This window comes from Mauremys mutica, chromosome 14 (assembly GCF_020497125.1).
Source record: "Mauremys mutica isolate MM-2020 ecotype Southern chromosome 14, ASM2049712v1, whole genome shotgun sequence".
In the NCBI taxonomy this organism is placed as follows: Eukaryota; Metazoa; Chordata; order Testudines; family Geoemydidae; genus Mauremys; species Mauremys mutica.
In genome coordinates, this window is record NC_059085.1 from 45,827,056 (window position 1) to 45,852,557 (window position 25,502).

Consider the following 25,502-nt stretch of genomic DNA (forward strand, 5'->3'; position numbering starts at 1 on the left):
GCTCCCTGTCAGAGAATGAAATGGCAGATTAGAAATCAATGCAGAGAGTCCAAGTACCTACTTCATCACTCAGGAGGAAGAAATACAGCATTTCTACTCTAGGCCTTGCACTCATTAAAATCAAATCATTTAAAAGCCCTTTAAATTAAAGAGGAAGGTGGGGGAGGAGGATGAACTTCACGAGGAAAAGTCTTGCAAACAGGTAAAGGCAAAAGGCAGCCCGTAGATTGAATACTGTCCTGTGCCCACTGGCAGCTGCCAGCTGTGCCCTCCACTTTATTTACACTGGTCTCGAGGTGTGTATGGTGCTGTACAGGCCCTTTCCCGGAGGAGCTCACAATCTAACGTAGACATAAGATAGCAAAGGATAGTGTCACAGAAGGTTTGGGGAAAGGGATGAAAGTATGAGGGTGACAGTGTAAGATCATGGGATGTGCTTATTGTCAGGAATATTACATTTGAGGGCAGCATCTGGAATGAAGGCTGGGATCTTCAGTGACCGTTGAACAGAAAGAAAGAGATCAAAACCCAATTCTGAGATTTAGGGATGGGAGCGACATGGTAGGAATGGCAGGCAAAGAAGGTGATTTTAGTGGCAGCATGTTGGATGGACCTGAGAAATGCTGTGTGAGAACAGAGGCAGCTAGAAATGCAGAGGTTTCAGCACAACACAAGAGATGACCGGAGCATGGAGCAACGTTTCAGCAGAAAGGATGGCGAGGAAGGAATGGCTTTTGGAAATATTGTAGGGGAAAAATAGGCAGAATTTAGCAAAGACCTGGATACAAGGAAACGAGTAAGAAGGGAGAGAACTGAGCTGAATGATCCCCAGGTTGTGAGTGTGGGTGGCAGAAAGGAGGATGGGAGGGAGTGAAGAGAGAAGGTTAGGAAGAAAAGAGAAGTTCCATTTTTGCCTTGTTGAGTGTGAGCAGGTGGCTGGATATCCAAGAAGAGATGTCAAGAGTTGCAGCTGGGGACTGTATATACTATATCATGGCACGCAGACAGTGTGTATCCAGCATATTCCCTAGAACTGTATTGATCGGATCAGAGTGTGGGAGAGATCATAGATGTTACACCTCTGTAGGTATTAAGAAATGTTCAGTTTCTTTTTTCAGGGAGAAGGGAAGGGATAACTGGTTTAAAAAATTGGCTGGCTTGTTACCGTTCTAACTTCCCATATAGCTGAAACTTATTAGCAAGTATGTTTGAACGTGCATTGCAAGAAATTTGCTTGTAACTTAGCAAAATTATTAATAATTGTTCCCATCTTTCCTATTATAGCTACAATTTGTCCTTACTCAAAATAGCCACCATTTTCTGTCTTACAAAGGCACTAAAGCAACACAGTTGTTTTGAAGCTGCTCATGTCTCCAGTAAAGATGGTCACCTTTTCACTTGGGGATGGATATGGGGCGGGGGCATGGCGGCTAATGAAGATAGCTACCATTTCCCATTGTTTCCAGTGGGACTGAGGCTATAGGGAAGAAGGCCATCCTTTCTCGAAAGCCTGCCATCATACCGCTCAACCTTCAAACCTGCCCCAGTGCAACACAAACCACTGAAATGTGGAACACCTGTGTCTTTGTTGGTCATTGGGCCATATTTGATAGTTGATCCTGGCTCTTCACTATATAACCTATTTAAGAGGATTTTTTTTCACTCTGTGGATTAAATCAACTTTAAAAAAAAGAAAACTGGAATTCTCTCATGCAACCATAAGGACTGTTATTCATGGGTCATCAACAGGGGTGGAACCCTTGACCTTCAGATCACCCACCCAGATCATTACCACTCTTACTACTTGAGTTGAGTAATCATTATCTTCCCCCTGGTTGGACAATGGGAGCATGGCACACATTTAGCACACACTTTGCAAGTGAATTACAAAACTGTGATGGTTTGGACCCCTTAAGGTACCACCTGATGTGCTGAGATGCCACTGAGCCTGCTTGTTACCTGTCTTGCTGAGCCAGGCTATTAAGCCTCCTCCAGCACACACACAGGCAGGGCCACACGCAATTGCAGAATGAAACAGACACTGAGATCAGTTCTGGGAGGGCTCAGCTTAAGGGACTTGCCCCAGCACTGAGGTGCCCACCTCCCTTGGAGTGCAGACGCAAAGGTATATTATGAAATCCACCTCCTCCCTCAATGTGGAGGAAGGTATGCACACCCTCTGATTCTCTCCTCCCCCTTATGAATTGCACAAACTGGGTTATATTATAAACAAGAAATACATTTATTAACTACAAAAGGTGGATTTTAAGTGAATATAAGAGATAACGGACCAAAACAGATTACTAAGCAAATAAAACAAAACATGCAAGCTAAGCTTGTTTCACTAAAGAAATTGGTTTCAAATAGTAATTTCTCACCTTAGATATTGTTGCAGGCAGATTACAGAAAGTTTTGAAAGGCAGCTACACAGTTTGAGACCTCAGGTGGTATTACTCACAAGCTTGGTGCCTTTCCAGCTTGGGCTCAACCCTTCTCCCCCCAGTTCAGTTCTTGCTTCCAGGTGTTTTTCAGTGTCTCTTTGGGTGGGGAGGCGGAGGAGAACCATGATGAAGTCACTCCACTGCCATATATAGTTCTTATGTACGGTGGGAACCCTTTGTCTCCCAGTGGAAGAACACTGGCATTCCAAGGGGTGGGTCCAGTACCAGGTGACTGACACCGATGTCTCTGCAGGGCTGAGGTAGCCATACTCGTCGGCTGTCTGGAGCATCCACAGGAAGACTAAACTCTTTGACAGTCTATTGTCTCTGCTAATGGCCCATAATCCTGTCTGGCTTTTCCATTGTTGGACCTGAAGGGCTGTTTGGGGGTGACACCCAAAGTAACACATTTGAAATACAGATACAGTCCATATTCCTAACTTCAGATACAGAAATGATACAGGCATACAAATTGGATAATCACATTCGGTAAATCATAACCTTTCCAATGATATCTTACATGAGCCATCTTGCATAAAGTATATCTGTTACATCATATTCATATCATAAGCATATTTCCCTAAAGAATATGGAGTGAAACATCACAAAAGAGCTGTGCAGTGCTGTAAATCAGGACTCCAGGTACTATTCCTGGCTCTGGGAAGAAGTGTGAGCTAGTGGTTAGAGAGAGCATGGCCAAGCAGCTAGGCTTGGCAGATTCTTTCTGAGAGGCTGAGTGAATGAGGTTGGGGTCTCCATACTATAGGAAAAGCTTCTATGCCCAACTCTGCTAGAAGGGACCTTGCTGGACATTTCACTTGATTCATTTGTAAAAGTGTGGCTGGTGTTAGTGTCCAAAGATAGAATTATAGAAATGTAGGACTGGTAGAGACCTCAAGAGGTCATCTAGACTGTCCCCTGCACTGACTAAGTATTATCTAGACCATTCCTGACAGGTGTTTTGTCTAACCTGTTTTTAAAAACCTATAACGATGGAGATTCTATAACCTTCCTTGGTAATGTGTTCTGGTGCTTAACTACGCTTACAGTTAGAAAGTTTTTCCTAATGTCTAACCTAAATCTCCCTTGTTGCAATTTAAGCCCATTACTTCTTGTCTTGTCATTTTACTTACTTGAAGGTTATCATCATCCCCCTCTCAATTTTCTCTCCAGACCAAACAAACCTATTTTATTCAATCTTTCCTCAGAGGTCATGTGTTTTAGACCTTTAATAACTTTTGTTGCTCTCCTCTGAGCTTTCTACAATTTGTCCATATCTTTCCTGAAGTGTGGTGCCCAGAACTGGACACAATACTCCAGTTAAGGCCTTATCAATGCTGATTACAGTGGAAGAATTACTTCTCATGTCTTGCTTACAACACTCCTGCTAATACATCCCAGAATAATGTTCACGTTTTTTGCAACAGTATTACAATGTTGACTCTATTTAGTTTGTGATCCTCTATAACCCCCGGATCCTTTCCTTTAGTCCTCCTTCCTAAGCAGTCATTTTCCATTTTGTATTTATGCAATTGATTATTCCTTCCTAAGTGTAGTGCTTTGCATTTGTCTTTATTGAATTTCATTCTATTTAATTCAGACAATTATTCCAGTTTGTCACAATCATTTTGAATTCTAATCTTGTCCTCCAAAGCACTTGCAACCCCTCCAAGCTTGGAATAGTCTACAAACTTTATAAGGGTATGTCTACACTACCCGCTGGATCGGCGGGCAGGGATTGATTTATTGCGTCTAGTCTAAATGCGATAAATTGACCCCCGAGCACTCTCCTATTGACTCACGTAGCTGAAGTTGCGTAACTTAGGTCGATTCTCCCCTTCCCCCCTCAGTGTAGACCAGGCCTAAGTGTATTCTCTGTGCTGTTATCCAAATAATTTGTGAAGATATTGAATACAACCGGACCCAGAACAGAGCTCTGCTGAAACCCACCCAATATGACCTTCCAGCTTAATTGTAACCATTGCTAACCACTCTCTGAGTACACTTTTCCAATTAGTGCACCCACCGTATAGTATGTTCTGTTAGGCTATATTTCTCTAGTTTGTTTATGGGAATGCCATATGAGACAGTATCAAAAGCCTCACTAAAGTCGAGATAGGGATAGATGAGGCCTTGCATAATAATCATGGCTGTGCAGTGCACACAAATATAAACAGCAGTGGAAGAGATGAGATTTGCAGCCATGGTCTTCTGGCTGCCATCTCAGCTCATCTTCTTCCCCTTAGCTTAAATGGTGTTTGGCCGGGGAATTACTCTGCTTCCCACAACGTGGAAATGTGATTCAGCACAAGTAGAATACACTCAAAAGCTCTGCTTGCCACGTGAAAGTCAGACTGCTTCTAGGGAAGCTGGTTGCTTCTTTGCTTTTTTGTTTTCAATGCCTTCAGGGAAGACGCCACCTCCAGTGCCCTGTGGTTAAGAAACTGGAGGGAGAGTCTACAAGCTTCACTGTTGGGTGCTCTCCAGCCTTATCTGAAATCCTGCAATTTCAACAAGAACATCTGCACGCTGAGGAGTGGTTGGCTTTGCAGAACAGATGCAGTGCTTAAACTCTGTACCAGATGTCTGGAGGATACCTAATATAACACTGATTTTTAAAAAAGTCTCCAGAGGCAATTACAGGCTGATAGACTTCACTTCAGTACCAAGCAAATTGGCTGAAACTAGAGTAAAGAACAGAATTATCAGACACATTGTTTCCCAATGTATCATGTTCATCTATCAAAGTGGCTTTTGTAAAGGGAAATCATGCCTTACCAATCTGTTGGAATTCTTTGACGGTCAACAAGCATGTGGACAAGGGTGATCCAGTGGATATAGTGTATGTGGACTTTCAGAAAAGCCTTTGAGAAGTGCTACCCCGAAACCTCTCAAGCAAAGTATGCAGTCATGGGACAAGAGGGAAGGTTTTCTAATGGATCAATGAGTCATAGTACTACTACTTCTAGTCTTGGACTCATTAACCCGGGGTCAGCTCTTTGAATTCTTCTTCTCCATTCCAGTCTGTCTTGCAGCAGTTCCTCAGATACTCCGCCGCTAATCAAATCTGTTTGTGTGACATCCGTCCAACTAGTTTTGGGTCTTCCAAACCTTTTCTTATCTTCTACTTCTAAGTATAACACCCTGTTTTTTGTATATTCTTCTGATCTTTTCACATGCTCAAAATATCTGTCTGGATTCCTTCATCTTTTTTATAATTAGTACTACCTTCACACTCTCCTAATTAATTCATTCCCAAGATGATCCATCCTTGTAACTCCAAGCATCCATATTAATGTTTTAATTTCCACTGTATTCCAGATCTGCTCCTGTCTCTGCCTTAGTGCCCATCATCTGGAGCCATATAAAACTACAGGCCTATCGTGTACATTCTTACTTTTCAGTTTGATAGGTATTCTCCTATTGTAGATCATTCTGCTCACTTTTCTCCATTTAGTCCAGGTCTTTCCTGTTCTGTTTATAAGTTTGCCACTGAGTTCACTATTATCCTGTCCTATCAAACCTTCCAGAAAACACCATCCTGGCCACCATGGATGTAGAGGCTCTCTACACCAACATCCCACACGCTGATGGAATACAAGCTGTCAGGAACAGTATCCCTGATGATGCCACAGCACAACTGGTTGCTGAGCTCTGTGAGAGAACTATATCTGCTGGGTCTTGTCCTTGATGGTGGTAATGGTTCAACAGAAAGTGGAATTCAAAATGTTCTTTATACCCAGTCAAAATGTTCTAGGCCACCAAAGTAGCTCTCTCTACCTCCCAGTGCTTCTGAGGAAAGGCATTTGCATATGATGATGATGAATATGCTATAGATCAGGGATTGGCAACCTTAGCACGTGGCCCACTAGGTTGGGCTGATCGCGGCTCCCACTGGCCGTGGTTCGCCGTCCCAGGCCAATGGGGGCCGAGGGATGTGCTGGCCGCCACTTCCTGCCACCTCTATTGAACTGGAGTGGCGAACCGCGGCCAGTGGGAGCCGTAATCGGCCAAACCTGCGGATGCAGCAGGTAAAGAAACTGGCCCGGCCTGCCAGGGTGCTTACCCTGGTGGGCCACATGCCAAAGGTTGCTGATCCCTGCTATAGATTGAATCAATTGATTTGTAGATAAGATTGATCCTTTTGGGCTCAGGAGGAAGAGGAGCAAGCCTCTGAAGAACAACTCATCCTTCTTGCCTCCAGATGACTCTGTTATGAGCTCAGCCACCAGAAGGTCCCAGGGCTTTCCAGAAATTTTAGTGTTGCTGTGTGTGCATGCGTTTTTGTTTTTTTAACTACTAATGATTCACTTCTATTGGGCAGGGGCGGCTCCAGGCCCCAGCACGCCAAGCTTGGGGCGGCGAGCCACTGGGGGTACTCTGCCAGTCGCCACGAGCAGGGCTGGCTCCAGGCCCCAGCACGCCAAGCTTGGGGTGGCAAGCCACTGGGGGTGCTCTGCCGATTGCCGCGTGGACAGCAGGCAGGCTGCCTTCGGCGGCATGCCTTCGGAGGGTCTGCTGGTCCCACAGCTTCGGCAGACCTCCCGTCCGCCGAAGCCACGGGACCAGCGGACCCTCCGCAGGCAAGCCGCCGAAGGCAGCCTGCCTGCCGTGCTTGGGGCGGCAAAATGCCTAGAGCCACCCCTGCTGTTGGGCACAAAATAAGTGTGTCTCTAGGAGGGATTTGAATGAGTGAGGATGTCCCACATGTTGGGTATTATAGAAAAAGGCACAGAGAGGAGTGGGAGAAGGAGACAAATGGATTGTCGAGGCTTTGCATCAATAAGAGAGAAGCGGCATGGGTTGTAGTGGAGGAGGAAATGTGGTGTAGGCTGGGGTACAGTTGTGTAGGCACTGAAGGTGAGGATAAAAAGTTTACTAAATCTGACATGGAGATTAAGGGAGCACATGAAGGCTTCAAGGATGTGGGAGCAGGAAGTGACATGGTCAGAAATATAATTCTAACAGCCACATTTAGATGTATTGGTAAAGGAGAGATGGCTATTGCTGTACCTGGAGAGGAGATAGACTTTTAACAGTCTCTCTGGGTTCTTCACATTGACTCACATCACTGTAGTATCTCAGCACCACCTTCTCCTTCCTTTTTTTTTCCTTTATGGGGTTACTGTTCCAATTTTTTTAGGCTTGGGAACTGATCATATCACAGAACTTTTGATCCTAAAAGTCACTGAAAGAAGCTATGTCATCCAGTGAAAATCCATCCCAGGAGCCAACACCTGTGTTGTACTTCTCTCATCCTGTCCCTAGTATTGGTTTTCTTCTGCTACCTTAATTCTTCCTTTTTCCCAGTCAGGACAAATCTAGACTTATGAAACTGCTGTGACTAGAGGGCAAGCTAAAATAATGCCTTAACAGGCTGCAGCCTAATTTTAGTAAAAGTTTGCCAGATGCAAAAACTGCATCTTACTTAGCTATTCCCCCTTTCCGTGCAGTGCATTTCTTTTGTATTAAAAAGAAATGGCATTGGACTTCAACAATAACAACTCAAAAACAGCCACCTAAAATTGGCTTTTTTTCATAATAAGATCATTTAAATCTTTTTATACCATCTAAAAGAGGTTTGAGCAGTTAATTTTTAATTTAAGAGAGTTATACAATCATAAGGCCATAGCATTGCTTCCAGAAGAGAAGTTCAGGAACACTTACTGAATTGTCCTCTTCCAGAGAGGATCTTCTAAGATCAGTGAAGCTAATGAGGCAGCAAAGAATCCTGTGGCACCTTATAGACTAACAGACGTCTGTTAGTCTATAAGGTGCCACAGGATTCTTTGCTGCTTCTACAGAACCAGACTAACACGGCTACCCCTCTGATACTTGAAGCTAATGAGGCTCACGGCCTCTTCCACATAGAATCATAGAATATCAGGGTTGGAAGGGACCTCAGGAGATCTAGTCCAACCCCCTGCTCAAAGCAGGACAAATCCACAGACAGTTTTTTGTGTTTTTTTTTTTATTTTTTTTACACCCCAGTTCCCTAAATGGCTCCCCTCAAGGAGGGAACTCACAACCCTAGGTTTAGCAGGCCAATGCTCAAACTGCTGAGTTATCCCTCCCCCCCATCATTTCATTTCATATCATATCATATATAATCCTTTAAAACTTCACATCATGCATCACGCCAATATGTCACCGCTACCAAGAACCTTTCGGAACAGGGAGACAATGTAAAGGGATTATATTGAGTTGTTTTCATAGTATATACATATGACACCTCTTGCACATCAGCAATTGAGGCCACTACAGCATTGGCTGGCAGCAGAATTCACTCCAGATGTGGACAATATGGGAATGCTGATTAGTATTCCTCCAAAAGCCCTCAGGAGAGAGGGGAGATCTCAGAGTATAGGAATATAGAAACTGCTGGACTAGATCAGATCAGGGTCCATCTACTTCAGGATCCTGTCTCTGATGGTAACCAGTATCAGATGTGTTAGAGGAAAATGCAAGAAACTCCTCTATGGAAGATTATGGGTTAACCTGCCTGCAGGCAAAGCTTCTTTCTATCTCCTTTCATGCAGAGGCTGGTGTATGCCCTGAAGTATGAGGGTTTCTGTGCCATATACCTTCTGAAACTTTTGTTGTTGTTTGTTGACTATTGAATTTTGATCCTTATAAATGTCTAAAGCTTTGCTGAAGCCTGCTAAGCTCTTGTTCTCAATGAGATCTTGTGGCAAGGAGTTTCAATGGCTAATTGTCCATTGTGTGAAAGCTATTTCCTTTCATCAATTTTAAATTGTTGAAGGGAGTTTATTTCAGTCCTTTTTTCCCAATGTTGTGATCATCACTGATTCATCCCGTCAGGGATGAGGGAGCCTGTCTCCAGGAACTGACTGTTCACTGTTGGTGGAATGTGAGGGATGTGCTGCATGTTCTGAGGCTGAGGTAAGGGAGCCACTAAATATTTTCACTGATCAAAGCTTGGATTTTTAAAGCGCTGGCGGACAGCACGGTGGCAGAGTATTTCATCAACAAACAGAGAGGGAGCTCGCTCCCTGTCACTCTTTCAGAAGGCAATGGCTCTGTGGAACTGGTGCCAGGCTCTTCAAGTGCCACTGGTGACTATATATCTGCCAGGCACAGAGCACGTGCTAGCAAACAACCTCATCACAGGCGTCAGGGAATCATAGAATCATAGAATCTCAGGGTTGGAAGGGACCTCAGGAGGTCATCTAGTCCAACCCCCTGCTCAAAGCAGGACCACACCCAACTAAATCATCCCAGCCAGGGCTTTGTCAAGCCTGACCTTAAAAACCTCTAAGGAAGGAGATTCCACCCCCCCCCTAGGTAACCCATTCCATTTCGTCACCACCCTACTAGTGAAAAAGTTTTTCCTAATGTCCAACCTAAACCTCCCCCTCTGCAACTTGAGACCATTACTCCTTGTTCTGTCATCTTCTACTACTGAGAACAGTCTAGATCCATCCTCTTTAGAACCCCCTTTCAGGTAGTTGAAAGCAGCTATCAAATCCCCCCTCATTCTTCTCTTCTGCAGGCTAAACAATCCCAGTTCCCTCAGCCTCTCCTCATAAGTCATGTGCTCCAGCCCCCTAATCATTTTTGTTGCCCTCCGCTGGACTCTCTCCAATTTATCCACATCCTTCTTGTAGTGTGGGGCCCAAAACTGGACACAGTACTCCAGATGAGGCCTCACTAGTGCTGAATAGAGGGGAACGATCACGTCCCTCGATCTGCTGGAAATGCCCCTACTTATACAACCCAAAATGCCATTAGCCTTCTTGGCAACAAGGGCACACTGTTGACTCATATTCAGCTTTTCGTCCACCGTAACCCGTAGGTCCTTTTCTGCAGAACTGCTGCCCAGCCATTCGGTCCCTAGTCTGTAGCAGTGCATGGGATTCTTCCATCCTAAGTGCAGGACTCTGCACTTGTCCTTGTTGAACCTCATCATATTTCTTTTGGCCCAATCCTCTAATTTGTCTAGGTCCCTCTGTATCCTATCCCTACCCTCCAGCGTATCAACCACTCCTCCCAGTTTAGTGTCATCTGCAAACTTGCTAAGGGTGCAGTCCACACCATCCTCCAGATCGTTAATGAAGATATTGAACAAAACCGGCCCCAGCACCGACCCTTGGGGCACTCCACTTGATACCGGCTGCCAACTAGACATGGAACCATTGATCACTACCCGTTGAGCCCGACCATCTAGCCAGTTTTCTGTTCACCTTACCGTCCATTCATCCAGCCCATACTTCAACTTGCTGGCAAGAATACTGTGGGAGACTGTATCAAAAGCTTTGCTAAAGTCCAGAAATAGCACATCCACTGCTTTCCCCTCATCCACAGAGCTGGTTATCTCCTCATAGAAGGCAATTAGGTTAGTCAGGCATGACTTGCCCTTGGTGAATCCATGCTGACTGTTCCTGATCACTTTCCCCTCCTTTAAGTGGTTCAGAATTGATTCCTTGAGGACCTGTCCCATGATTTTTCCAGGGACTGAGGTGAGACTGACTGGCCTGTAGTTCCCTGGATCTTCCTTCTTCCCTTTTTTAAAGATGGGCACTACATTAGCTTTTTTCCAGTCATCCGGGACCTCCCCCGATCGCCATGATTTTTCAAAGATAATGGCCAATGGCTCTGCAATCTCATCGGCCAACTCCTTTAGCACCCTCGGGTGCAGTGCATCCGGCCCCATGGACTTGTGCTCGTCCAGCTTTTCTAAATAGTCCCGAACTACTTCTTTCTCCACAGAGAGCTGGTCACCTCCTCCCCACACCGTGCTGCAGAGTGCAGCTGTCTGGGAGCTGACCTTGTCTGTGAAAACAGAGACAAAAAAAGCATTGAGTACACTAGCTTTCTCCACATCCTCCGTCACTAGGTTCCCTCCCTCATTCAGCAAGGGGCCCACACTTTCCTTGACTTTCTTCTTGTTTCTAACATACCTGAAGAAACCCTTCTTGTTACTCCTAACATCTCCGGCTAGCTGCAACTCCAAGTGTGATTTGGCCTTCCTAATTTCACTCCTGCATGCCTGAGGAATACTTTTATACTCCTCCTTGGTTATTTGTCCAATCTTCCACTTCTTGTAAGCTGTGTTTTTGTGTTTAAGACAAGCAAGGATTTCACTGTTAAGCCAAGCTGGTCGCCTGCCATATTTACAACGAGTACTCCTTGAAACAAGCTATTGAAAACAAAACAGAAAACAAACCCTCTCATTTCCAAGTACGTCAGGAGTATGCAGGTATCTCATTGTTTCCCTTTTTAAAAAAAAGTCTAAGTCTCTAACTGAGGATACCACAATACCTATATAATATCCAATGGATTTGAAGCTATATGGTGGAGCTAAGTCTGTGTTATCTGTTTGGAAACAGTTGGTTGTTTCCCTCTTCTTTTCAAATTGGTTCAAGTTCTATATTACTCTGGCTGAGACGTGCTATGATATGAAGTTTCTTCTGATCAGGATGAGCCATACAATTTATTGTGGCCTTACTGGATTTGTCTATGCTTTCATGATTGCCTTTTTGGGCAATGTTAACAATGCTAACAGAGTTTTGATATCCACTTCATGAATTTTTAACGTAATTAATTCCAAGGATACACAATTGTGGTATTTTAGGAACAATTTCTAACATGTCCTTTTATAGTGTTTGTTACTTCTGCCCAAAAAATTTGTTAGCTGGCGTGACCACTATATGTGAAATAGGAGGCTTCTTGCAATATTGTGTTCTTTTTGGAATATTCTGTCCTATAATTCTGGAGAACTATAGTCCTATGGCTTTTCAGACTTTTATGGTGGTTCTGGTCAAGAAATGGGGCTGTCTGTCCTATAGGCTTCTTTGTGGCAAACAGCATTGCAATATGTCCTTGGATCCGTTCCGGAGCAGGGATGGACTTGCGGGGATTTGTTTTCAGATGCATTTCTGTTGGACTAGAGCTTCTTTATGCCTTTCCACTGATACCAAAACGTTATGACAAGATAGCGCCCAGGTCATGCTGATTGCTTCAGCATGTCCAGACATTATTGGTATGGAGATCTCCTACCTCTCTCATAGGAGTCTGTTCCTTCTGCCGGTGTCATCAGAGCTGCTGTTCTAGAAATAAGTTCTGATCTGAATATGCTGCACCTTGCACACAATATTTCTGACCTGACATGCTCTGTGGCAGTATAGGAGATTCCGGTGGAGTCCCAACTGTCACTTTGATCTAGATTTTTAAAGGTAATTAGGCTTTGCTGCGCTTTAAGAGTCAAAATCCTGTTGACAGTCAATGAGATTTCTGGCTCCTAAGTGCCTAAATTCTTTTTGAAAATTAGACTTGGGCTTCTAAATCATTTAAGCATTGCAATGCTGAGCACAGCATTGCCTAATAACCTTTAAAAATCTGAGCCTTACACTGAAATGCTTTCTCCTTGGGCAGTAGATAATTGTCTGTGTTCTGTGTTCATTTAATCTGTTTTGGGCTATTTATTGTACCTGGTTTTTTTTCCCCTTTTCAGCTTCTTCTTGTCCTCTGTCAAGATGTACTGTTTGTTCTTTTAGTGAATTATTTGCCACTGACCGTTCTTCAGTATCCCACCGTAACCCAATTCCTCATTAATGTCTTCTCATCAGTCAGAGAACTGTTCCGTCATGGGACTGTAACTTGGTCCCATTCACCTTCTGAGCATGCTCTTTGTGCCACTTGTTACTAACCAAAGCATTTTTTTCACAATTATATATGAAAAAGTGAGCAATTTGTAGTCAGTACCTGATCCTCCTATCACCGTGTTCTATAAGAACAGTGTTGTCCTGCATCCTTATAATCTTTGAGATGTTTGAGTTGCACCTGAATCAGATCATTAATCTCTCCGTAGTCTTCCCCAAACCTCGTTTTAAGGAAATTAATTCCATACCATAGGTGCCAAGAGGGCATTGTGTTTTTATTCAGATAGGACAAAGTCATTTAGGAAGTTTTCAAGGCTTTGCTAGCCTTTAGGCTATAAAGGGAATGCCATTTCCACTCAGTGCCTGTTCATGTGGATTAGGCTGAGCCCTAAAAAGAACAGGAGTACTTGTGGCACCTTAGAGACTAACAAATTTATTTGAGCATAAGCTTTTGTGGGCTACAGCTCACTTCATCTGATGCATAGAATGGAACATATAGAAAGAAGATATATATATACACACATACAGAGAACATGAAAAGGTGGGAGTTGCCCTACCAACTCTAAGAGGCTAATTAAGATGAGCAGTTATCAGCATCTTAATTAATTAGAGTTGGTAGGGCAACTCCCACCTTTTCATGTTCTCTGTGTATATGTATATATATATCTTCTTTCTATATGTTCCATTCTATGCATCAGATGAAGTGAGCTGTAGCCCACGAAAGCTTATGCTCAAATAAATTTGTTAGTCTCTAAGGTTCCACAAGTACTCCTGGTTCTTTTTGCGGATACTGACTAACATGGCTGCTACTTTGAAAGCTAAGCACTAAGACATGTTTATATGTAAGATAGGCTGTCAGTATGTTAGGATCTTAGAGTTTACTCTACCAGATCTAAAGCAAAATTGATGGTCCACCTTGCTAATATTGACCATCATAGAGATCTGCAAGGCTGCTACGTGGAGGTCTGCACAATCCTTTATGCACTACTACTCTTTTGACTTGGCATCTAGATCTGATGCTGGCTTTGGGAGGGAGTTCTGCAGTTCTTGTTTAGTTGGAATTCCTTGCCCATCTTCCTAGAGGTTATATTGCTAACAAGTGGGAATATGCAGAAGCCATTTCAAGAAGAAAATTTAGTTATCAGTAACTCTGAATCTCTTTAAGAGAATTGCCTCTGCATATTTCCACTATCAGCCTGCCTGCCTCTCTCTGAGTCCTATTGCCTTAGGAGCGCTGGGATGTAATGAAAGGCGTGGTGGAAGATGAGAGCCTACATGGCGTCTTGTAATCATGGCTCTGAATGTTCATTGCCACAAGGAGGTGTTCATGCAGCCCCCATGGGGACTGTTTCCATAAGGCTTTGAAAGTCCGTGGTGCCAGGGCATGTAGCTCACAAGTGTGACTACAGAGGGGAATAGCTCTGAGAGCCACTGTAAACATTTGGGGTTTTCCTTCAGTGTGGAATTGCCATCAGTAAAGCAGCTGTTCCAGTCCCAATCCAATCAATCTCTCCTGAGAAGTAGGCAGCAAACTGCTCCCAGCTAAAGCTTGCCTCTATTTCTCAGAGGAAGCAACCACCTCCCAGAAGAGATCTGCTGGTTGGGACTTTTGCCTCCAACTCAACCACAGCATAAGACATTGCAAACTCTTAATGGCATGATTGGCTGAGGTGGGGGCATGATTTCCCTCACGGGTGCCCTTGTCTAGTCTATTATTACGTATTTTTAAAATTCTTTTTTTACTTCTGGTAGCACCCACTATGAGCGAGGCACTTTCAAAATGCTTTTGGAGAATGGACCCTGCTCTAAGGTGCTCACATTCTAAGGACAAACAAGGAGATGAAGACTGGGAAAGGGCAGGGCAGTAAGTAATGGAAGTAAATTGTACATACAAGTCAATGTGATTCATTCAAGGCAGTGCAGTGGAAGTGGGTGTTTAAGAGGGACATCAGTGTGGGCAGGGTAGGGGAAGCTAAAATGCACAGCTGGATGGAAGGGAGCAGGTCAGTGGAAGACTTGTGCACTATTGAGATGCCTAGAAACAGGATGTAAAGTGAAAAGAGAAAAGGGCCCTAGAGAAAACACTGGGGAACCCCACAAAGAGAAGGTGAGGGAAGGAATTTCCACTGAAAGATGTTGGAAGAATGGTCAGGGAGGTTGAAGGAAAACCAGTCGAGGGTATCTTGAAAGCCCAGTGAGGATGAGATATCAAAAAGGAGAGGATGACCAACAGTACTGAAAGCTGCAGAGGATGAGGACAGCCCCGGAACAGGTCATTAGAGACCCTAGTGATGGAAGCCTCAGTAGACTGGAAACAAGGGATCCAAGACAGCTGGAGGAGGGCACATTAGTTGCAAACTGCATGGTCAGTGATTTTAGAGCTGAAGGGAAGGAGAGAAGTGGAATGATAATTGGGAAAGCAGATGGGGTTGAGGGATGATTTTCTTGAGGATAAGAGACCAGGGTATGCTTATATAATGAGAGAGGTCAGAAATGGAGGGCAGGGAGAGGTTCAGCGAGGCGATAAACACAGGGGAAAGGAAGTCCGCTTAGTCTAGTTGACTATTCCAGTCTTCATTCTTTTCCTTTGTTGGAGTCTGTTGCAACACTGTGGTGACTTGTGAGAATGATGCAGATGACCATGCCTTTTGTAAGAGTCTCTGTTGATACTGGAGGACAAACGCTGTTCAGAGTGCTCCAGCAGGCCAGTGATAGCGCTCTCCTGAGGCTGTATAGCATTCTTTAGCAGTGACTTCTGAGTCTAACTGACTTTGTTCATATCTGAGGATGAACCATCAAAATGTGTCCTCTGCCCCTGTGGAGTAGGTGGGCTTTGACCTCGTCATGTGGAACCTAATGATCTGATGTGACAAGGCTGCACTTTTCACCTCCTCTGTCTCCCACTTCAACCCCAAAAGACTGACGATTCTTACCCTCTTGAGAGAAATTTCTGGCTAAGAACAGAGGGATTGATATTAAACTGAAATTTAGGCTTGTATACCTTCTGTGGTGAATCTGCTTTCATACAGTTTGTGAAGGGAAGACTACTGCTCCCTATTAATTGGAGAAGTTTCTGTTTTAGTCATATTAGATAGAAGTATTTATAGATTGCAAGCCCAGAAGGAACCATTGTGGTCAAACCAATAATCACTGCTGCAGCCTTGTCTGGGTACTGAGAAAGCAACTGACGACATCAGATGGCATTGTCTCTTTGCAGCCTTGATGTAATTTGGAGCTGGTTAGAACAGACTCTCTCTGACCCCTTAGCCTCTGTGCTAGTTAAAAGATTGTCCTTCAGAAGGTTTCAGTGGGTGTCGCAGTGAGGCAGCAGTGTCTTCTGTCTCCCACATTTTATATCCCCTCCTCTTTTTGTGTTTAGCAGTATAAACTTTGGCCTAATTGCTTAGGAGGCTAATAGCTATTAAGGTGATTGTCTTTAAGGAAACAGAATTCATAATGGGTGGGATATTCTCAAGGGCCTAAATGACTCTGGAGCACAAATCCATGGAAGGGTAATGGGACTTGGGTGCTTTTGAAAATCCCACCAGAATTGACATCTGTGGACACGATTGTAGCAAACCTTTGAAACAGTTAAAGATTTCAGTTCTGCCAGCATCAGAAATAATGAAGATGTCTAGGGCTTGGTCTGGCTTCACAAAAATAATGAACCATTTGGAGCTTCTTTTATTAGTAGTTATAAAAAAAAGTTGCGCTGTCCCAGTGTCACGTAGGTGATGCCAACACTCAGTGAAATACTGTGACTTAGACATAGACAAACAGCACACTGCTAACACCACCTCCTGATTACTGCAAACTATGAGGATTCCTTGTCCGCAAGAGCTGGAAACAACTTGCTCCAATCTGTGTCCTCTGGAGATTTGAATTCCTCTATGACATGCCAATGGCCTGGGATGCGAAAAGGTCTTTTTCTCCCAATTTGGGCCTCACGTCCAACTCAGATAAATGTGTTTGGAGTAGGGAAGCTGCTGTTCAGAGTGTTCCCACCTCGAGGGGCTCCCAGTGGAATGGGTATTTCAGTCTGAATCACAACCACTCTGCTAATTACAAAGGGAAAAGAAAATTGTGGGAGCAACTAGGAATGGAGTTGCCTGGAACGGTCTCAAAAATCCTGAACTCCCTATTAACAGATCTTCGTTTAAAATAATATTAAAAAATTAAACCTCTCTAGGGCATTGATTCAAAGCCAGGCCTGTGAGCGCTCTGCACACATCTCTGGGACAAGGAAGGAAGCTATATCTCTGTTCAGATCTCTTGGCTGCATGCACATGCTGCAGTATGAATGCTGACTGCTATTGCAGTGTCTCATTTTGCAGCTTTGGAGATTCATAGCTACCTTCATGATTTTATAAAACATTTGTGTTCTCCGTACGTTATCAGTCATTGGCAGACTCATTGTTTTATAATGTACTTCTCAGCAAGCTGTTTGCGACTCATCACCCTGCTTGCTTTATAGTCTATAAATATTTAATTCTTTAATAAACTGCTTATATGTAATATCAAATGACTGATGCACTTCTCTCTCCCCCTTTCAATAGTCCTCCTATTTGCAAAACAATTCTTTCTTTTTCTAAATAGCAATATGTTTCATAAATGTTTGAATTTCCTTTTTCTAAGTAGCAATTTCTTCAGGGTGTTTGGTAAAATGACAGGCAGAGTAATGGCTCCTGCATCATTAAATCAAGTGCCTCATGCTAGTACTGTAGTGTGGAGAGCTGCTTCAGAATGGTCACCTATTTGTAATTAGAAACATTGTGCTGGGATAGCTGCTGATCACATTTCAACTCTATGCATGTAAAATAGCATTTACAGCCAGCAGTGGTGACCTCCAAACTGTTGCAGTTGGCAGTTTGTGTCACAACCCTAAACTTATTCTAAGAATGGGCAGGAGTTCTAGTGCATGGATTTGGTTTTGGTTTACATAAAAAAGATAAAACAGCAGCTCCAGTGAATTCCACAGTCAGTATCAAAACCAGTGAGATTTCTCCTCTGCTGTAGGCACCCAAGACCTTTTGGGGAAGATAAAATACAGGGAAGAATTTTTTTAAGTGTGTGTAATGCCCAGAGAGAGGTTCAGCTAGGACAGAGATCCAAACCTAGGCTCAACCACTTGCCTCTTCAACCTCCTTAAGCAACCCTTTGGATTTAGCAGCCATTCCCTTCTGAAAAAGCTCCCTCTCCCAGGCTTAGCACACCCTGCTCATGCATCCCAGTTCGCGGCTCCATAGCCACTAGCATTCCATGACTGCTCCAGCCCCACAGCCTGGGCCTGCCAACCCCCAGCTCAGCCCTCATGTCCCTCACTACATGGCCACCCTTCCTTGACTTGCAACTTGGAGTAACTGGAGGCTGGGTGTGAGCAGACCAGGAGTGGTTGCTGTCACCGCAAAGCAGTGTAAAAGGCACCCCAGGTTGGAGAACTGAGGGGACGCAGCTGTTCTACAGTCCAAATTGTATCCTGTAATGTCACAGCCTTAAACTTGCCCTGTCTGATGTGACCCTTTTACCCTGAAATGGTAGTCCCAGCCCCTAGTACAAGCCATTTCTCCTTCACATTATGTGATCCCTTCATCTGAAAAAGGTATGTGACGTGACACCTCCAACTCAACACAGCACATTTCACCATGATATGATGATGACCCTTCACCCTGCTGAGATGGCAAATCCCCTCCCCTCTAAGATTCCCTTAACATGACTTCTAAGATTCTCCTGCTGTGACTCATTTAATAGTGACCCAGCATGATCCCATTTAGATCCCAGCAACCTATCAAGACCTTCCTCATTGATTTGTCAGATGAGTTCCCATCCATCACATCACAACACAACCTTTTCCCTGCCAGGCTCAGCTGGCATGCCACCTCCTGCCTTTCAGTAACACAACCTCCCTGCATTTTAGGTGTCAAATTCTCCTTCCCGTGAATGAGAATTTGACACCCAAGAAGCGTATTTGTTTTCAGGTACCTGCTCTCTTAACTGTATACATACCAATGATGGGTTATAGTGGTTGTGCTCATAGATCCCGGTCAGGATCAAGGACCCATTAGGCTGATCTCTGCATCAACACAGGCAAACAGATGGTTTGAGTCTCAAAGAATTTACGTTCTAAAGGAGAAAAAGCCAGACAGAGGTCGGGGCACCTGAGCACAGTGACCAGATGCTGGCGTGCACACATCCTGTCAGTCATCTCTCTCTTCAGTTGTTTTTATATAATTGCTTTATTTATATTATTCCATATTTTCCTGGCCCCAGTGGGTGTTTCACAGGGGGCTTGTGCTCTGGCATGTCTTGTGTGCAGGATGTACTCACGTGCTTTCACCTGGATCCAGGGAAGTTATTTTTGGTTTGGTGATCCTTGCCTAGAGGCTGGTACTCTTGTGATCCATTCTGCCTCAGAAATGGATAGTGATAGCCTGCACTGAGGTGTGGCAGGGCTCTTGTGCTTACCACTTTCTCTAATCTATCCTAGGCTTGTCTATAGAGCCCACCAGTAATGATCTTATTCACTCCTTATATAGTGCTGACCTTCATAGCACGGTACAGCCATTAGCTAATCCTCACAGCACTCCTGGATGGTAGGTTGGTAAATATCCTCCCTATTTTACAGAAGGAAAGCTGAGGCATAGAGAGGTGAAGTGTCTTGTGCTAGGCCAGAGAGTGAGACTGAGCCAGGATTAGAATTTAGGACGATCTGACCTCAATCCCTTTCTACTCAGTTCTCCAGACCACATTGCCATCACCTGAGCAGAGACCAGGTAAATTAGACCTGCATCATAGAGCTGCAATGGACTTTATAGGGGTTCTGCTCTTCACCCTTTTCAGCTTCTAGGAAGGTAGGGTGTGTGTGTGTTTGGCTGACGCATCCATTTCTCATGCATGATGAAAGTGGCAGCAATGGAAAGATAGATGAGTCCATGAGCCTGAGTACATACAAGCAGCTTCAGCTGGGAGTTCTCCTCTTTGCCACAGCACCAGCCCATCCCCCCAGTGTCCCCCTTGGAATAGTTATAGGAGAAGAGAGCACTAGCCTGTCCATCTTGCTTTTCTTCTGCCTGGGTCACCTCAGTACCTGCTCTCTGCTTGGAGGAGACCTGGCTTGACCTCGTACCCCAGTTACTGTGGCCTTAAGAATGCTTCAGTAGAGTGCTATGGAACCTCTTTCAAACATGCAGTTATGCCCGATCCTCTGCCTGTATCAATCTGGATACCTGCACTGCGGCCAGTGAAACTATGCTGGCATACACCAGCTGAAGATCTGGCCCTTAAGAGTTTCCTGAGCGACAGACTAGGTCTCTTCTCATCTGTGTCTGTGGTGTGGGATGAGAGAGGAGTTCTTTTCATGGTAGAGCCCACCTGAACTGCCCTTCTCTCACAGTACCACCTGCTCATTTTGTAGGCAGGGACGAGACCAATAGCCTCTCTCTCTCTCTGTGGAGATGAGCTCTGACTGCAGCTTGAGCCGTGCCAATGGCCAGAGTGCTGCTAAAGATGTTGTCTTGGCTGGAGCTGTTTGCACTCTGAGTGTGGCTAGACATGTCTAGACATGGGTTTTTCTGAAGCAGCTATCAAGCACAGTCGACCACAGCTGAAGTGACCACATTTCTGTTTGCCATTGGTTGTTTATGCCCCTGATACTTCTTATTAACCCCTTGTTCTCATCTGTAGGTCAACCCAACTGATCCAGAGGAATATTCCTAGCTGAACATACTTGCAAAATATCCGGTAATTCCTATCCTATATAGACCTTTATCTTTTGTATTTTTAACATTGAGCAATAACTGGAATTGTTACAGGAACAGATGCCCTGAAGTCATGGGCTTAACTGACAGGAAGATCTGGCCTGTGCTGTGCAATGACGGTTCTATCTGCTCTTCAGCAGCACTTGTGATAATGACAGCAATGAACACCCCTGTTCCACAGTTGCCTGAGCCGGAAGGAGCTACACTTGACCTGCCTTTGGTTTTCAGTGGTAGTGAGACAAAGCCAATAGGGCAGAGACCTATCTGCTGTTGCCTCAGGGCTCTTGTCCTTGAAGAACATATTTGAGGCTGGAATTAGCAGCAGCCAACCTGGGTGGAGTCCTGCACCAGCTGCACACTGCTGTGTTTTCACTCCCTCCTTGAGGGTGTTTCATTCGAATGCTCCATTGCTACAGAATTGTGATATGAAGCAGCCCTTCCCTCTGGTTCCTCTTCTCCCCTCCCTCCTGACAAACATTCTTGATGCAATTTCTGAATGAAAACTGGGAATTATCTGGGCAACCAGCTTCCAGTCCTAAAAGAGACTCCAGGCGGCATGTGGTGCCTGGGGCTGCAGCTTAAATAAGGGTAAAGGTAAATAAGTAAATCATGCAGTGGGCTGTGCCATTCCCTAATGAGCCCGTTTGTCCCAAGCGCTGTGCTGAGGAGCCTCTTCTCCTTGGTGATAACCTTTCTGCATGTTAATATTATGCATGTATTGCACGTGACTTCTTCTGACTTGCCACTTCCTCCTTCCCACTCATTTAAATAAAAATAATTTATGTGGACATTCCTTCAGTCAGGATTTTCTCTCCCCCCCCTTTAATATTTCGCTGATGCTTTGCGCACAAATGAGGTCGTTATGCTTTCGCATATCATTAGGGCTTTATAAAGAACAACAGCGACATCTGCATGTGCCGCAGCGCCACAGAGATGGGGAAAAATACAGAAAACAAGCCCCGAATGAGCTCTGAGCATGTCGGCTCTTTCCTCAGCTTCCTTTACCACCACCATGTACACAAGTAATTGTACAGTGTAATCACATCATGGCTCATCTGAATATTCATAGCCGAGACAAAGCTTTGGAGGAGATGAAATGTGGGGAAAGGGGGAGAATTCCAATATAAAACAGCATTGCATTTCCGAATGAAGGTGTGTATTCTGCACAAGGAAGGGATTTGAAATCCAAATGGTCTGTATGCACCATTCAGAATCTGGGGGCAGTGGGTAGCATTGCACACATGCCCTCTCCATCCAGAGGAAAAATAAAACAAAACAACAAACAGCTACAGAAAAGCCCCCAGCAGAAGTGATATTTGAAGAGTCGCCAACAGTGGCTAACCAGCTGCTGTTTTACCAGGATGAAATAGTCCATTGAGGGAGCTTTAGAAAGACCCCAATTAATATGTTGTGCATGTCTAAGATCTACAAAGAGCCCACTGTATTCCTCTCTCCCCCCCCAACCACCACGTTCATTCCCTGGCCAGTGCCAGTGGAGACTGATCTTAGCTACCAAATCATTGATTAATCACTTCACCAGTGACAACACTCCTCTCCAAAAAGCAAGAAAGAAAAAAAGAAATAACAAACATAAAGAGGCAACTGTTCACTAATTAAGGTGTAAATTACCGCTGGTTCCTTCCCTCTCTTTACCTTAATAAGAGAGCAAGAGAGAGAGAAATATAATTCCCATGTTAATGTGTATGTTGTCTTCACTGTTTTACTTTTACTATGTATATCCTTTATTAATATTAACCAGATAGGGTGGTGGTGTTTGTCAAAGCTGTGGCTGGCTCTGCCAGTGCATTCCCCAAAGAGATCCTATTTCCATACCACTGGAGTTTATATTCCTTTAAATGTCTAGCGCAGCACCATTTCCTTCTCTTTAATACACCACTCTGCTGGAATTAGAAGAATCCAAGGTTATATCCAACATCAAAGGTTTCCTAGTCATCATGATTTTAGTAAAAGTGAAGACAGCTCATGGAACGAGTCCCTGGCTTTTGAAGATAGGCATCAGAGGGACCTTTCTCTCTCTCCCCCCACAACTTTGTACCTTTCCTGGCTCTGAATGTCCCACGCTAACGCGGTTTAATGATATGCAAATGAAATATGCATAAAACCATTCTACTGTATGATGATTAAACACTGGAGACATTAACAGCCGACGCTTCACTGTTTGACTGTAATAATCTTTCCTGAACATCCAGTTTGATTGCGGAGTTATGGAAACCCATAGCAGTTGGCAGAGAGAGAGCGAAGGAAGGAGAGATGCAGGGACGCATCACCCATCTCTGCGTTTATCCCACTCCAGGAGACGTTCCCCCTTTGTACTGCATTCCTAGTGCTGTCTTTTGTAATCCACCCATGCGGTCGCACCAGGGCGATTAACGGGAAAAAACCTCTTTTCTCTTAATGTTTCAAAGCTCATTAGCCAAACGATTATTCCTCATTAACAGCGAAAGCTCATTCATTAAAAGGAAAAATATGCCCAAAAGATGCCAGCGCTGTTAATCCTGAGCCCTGTAGCTGGGCTGTAAATCCCGTGCTAGTATTTTCCATTCAAAAGGGACGCGCGCCAATCCACATTTAAAAAAAAAAAAAGGAAAAGAAAACAGTTTGTATGTTTTGTAAAATCCGCAAGAGAGGCAATCAATATTCCCATTTAATGACTTTATTTTTGTGTCTCCCTTCTGATTCCAGCGCCCATTCCTGGCTCAGCGCCCGGTGCCAACAGAACACCTTTCAGGATCCACAGCAGCGCAGATAACGTAAGTAGCCAGCTGTCCCTGAAACCCGCTTCCAAAACCCCAAACCCCACAAAGTGTGTGTATGGATTTTCTCCTCCTCACCCCTCCAGTGTGCCACCCGGCTTCACAAGTAGCACCTTCCAAATCTCGCCGTCTTCAAGTTTGTGCATGTCTGTGTGGCATCCCTCCTCCTCCTTCACTCCCATAGTGGATCTTGTAAAGGGCTTCAGATCGGCCCCATTCATCTCCCTGGTGATAGCAGTGAATGTAGATAAATCTCTGCCTGCCTGCTTGCTGCTGGAGTATGATTTTTATTTGGTCTTCTGTGTATACCTGGGTCAAAAAATGGGATGTACATGCACACTCGTGTGTGGGTGTGTGTCTCATATACACACACGTGTGTGGAGAGAGAGAGAGAGAAATAAATACACGTGTATACATAAACATACACATACCTCACATACATACACATCTGTGTGCTTAAAATTGTCTGAGGCAGTGTGTGCATATGTGTATGTGTGTATATATACACAGATAAGCATCTCTAGCTATATCTATATAAACATTCCCCCTCCTCCCAGCAGAGGCTGTGTGCATCTCTGATCCTGCCCTATAAGAGCTGTATTCCAGGCTTCCTTCGGAATTCTGTTTGGAGACCTTTCTGCTCCCTTCTCTGTCTCTCCCGAGCTGCAGAATTGGCACCTTTCCCTGAGATTCTCCGAATGGCAAGTGGCATCGGCTGTAGCCTGCATTCTTGCAGCTTCCTGTGGCATTTCTCTCTTGATGTCGGCAACTCCCTTTTGTTTGTTGTTGACTGGGCTGGGGTTTTTTGTTTTATTGTTTTGGTTTTTTCTTTAGTTAATTTATAAACGAACCTGAATGTCAAACAAGCCAACAGCTTGCGCCAAAAAAAAAAAAAAAAAAAAGCCCCGCACAAGCGCCTTCTGCTGCGACAGATGCCCAGATTGCCCCTGGCACGGAGGATGGGCACAAGGGGTTTGTTGTTGTGGTTTCTCTTTTGCTGTTTTTGTTGTTCCCTTTATATTTAAAGACTCCAGAATGCCGGCCTCGGCTTGGAACGCAGCGGTGTCATGGCGGAGACGACGGCCTTTGTTTCACAGGGTGTGAAAGCATCCCTTGTGCTGGCTCCACTGCGGCAGAATGACGTGGACTGGGGGGAAAAGTGCTGAAAGTCAGATTTGTGCCTCGTCGGTGGGGGAGTCCCCCTGATCCCCAGTAGCTGAGTCCCTGTGTCCGAGAACGGGCTTGCAGTGGAAGAACCTAGTCTGTAATCCTGGCACTTGCGCCTTCGGTTGCTGCTTGCTGTTTGCTCCTGGGGGTCTGGATAATCTCCCTTAGCTTTACCGCACTGTCTGGCCCGCATACAGGGCCCCTGTAACATATACCCGCTGCTATCATCACACGAAACTGTGGCGTTGCCACTGAATGGATGGCACTGTGCCAACTCTTCTGCCATCCGCCCTTGCAGCTTCTTCCCTCCCTCCCTCCCTCCCTCCCCTCCTCCTTCTCCCCCCATCAACTTGACGTTAATTAACACACGGGTTAATTGATTTTAAAAGCTGAAGAATTACAGTTAACTTTTCCCACAGGGTACAGACGCCAGCCGCTTGGCACAATTCTGCCTTTCACACTGGTGCAAGGGGGCAGAGAAAAGCTCTCAGCAAAACTAGCCACTGCTGAGGGAACATTGTCTGCTTATTGAAGTACAGCTGATGGAAGCCGACGAGCTACAGTCTCATCCTTTGCAATATGTTGCCATTATATTTTCTTATAAGTAATCAAAGCAACTCCTCCTCCTCTCCCTCCGTCACCCGCCCCCTTTTAAAACTGAAAGCGCTGCGGAAGTTTGAGTAGGAAAAAAAAGGCTTATTACAATAAACAAAAAAAAAATCTTTGCTTTATTTAATTAAGTAG

General features: G+C 44.6%; 1 protein-coding gene across 13 annotated transcripts in view; it reads left to right on the forward strand.

Moving 5' to 3' along the window:
• Positions 1–25,502, forward strand: part of PMFBP1 (polyamine modulated factor 1 binding protein 1) — a 333,447-nt gene that overhangs the window by 125,809 nt on the left and 182,136 nt on the right. For all 13 annotated transcript variants that reach the window (XM_044987514.1, XM_044987515.1, XM_044987511.1 and 10 more), the window contains one exon: positions 23,521–23,588. In XM_044987514.1, the coding sequence (XP_044843449.1) occupies positions 23,521–23,588 (68 nt within the window). The remainder of the gene's footprint in view (positions 1–23,520; positions 23,589–25,502) is intronic.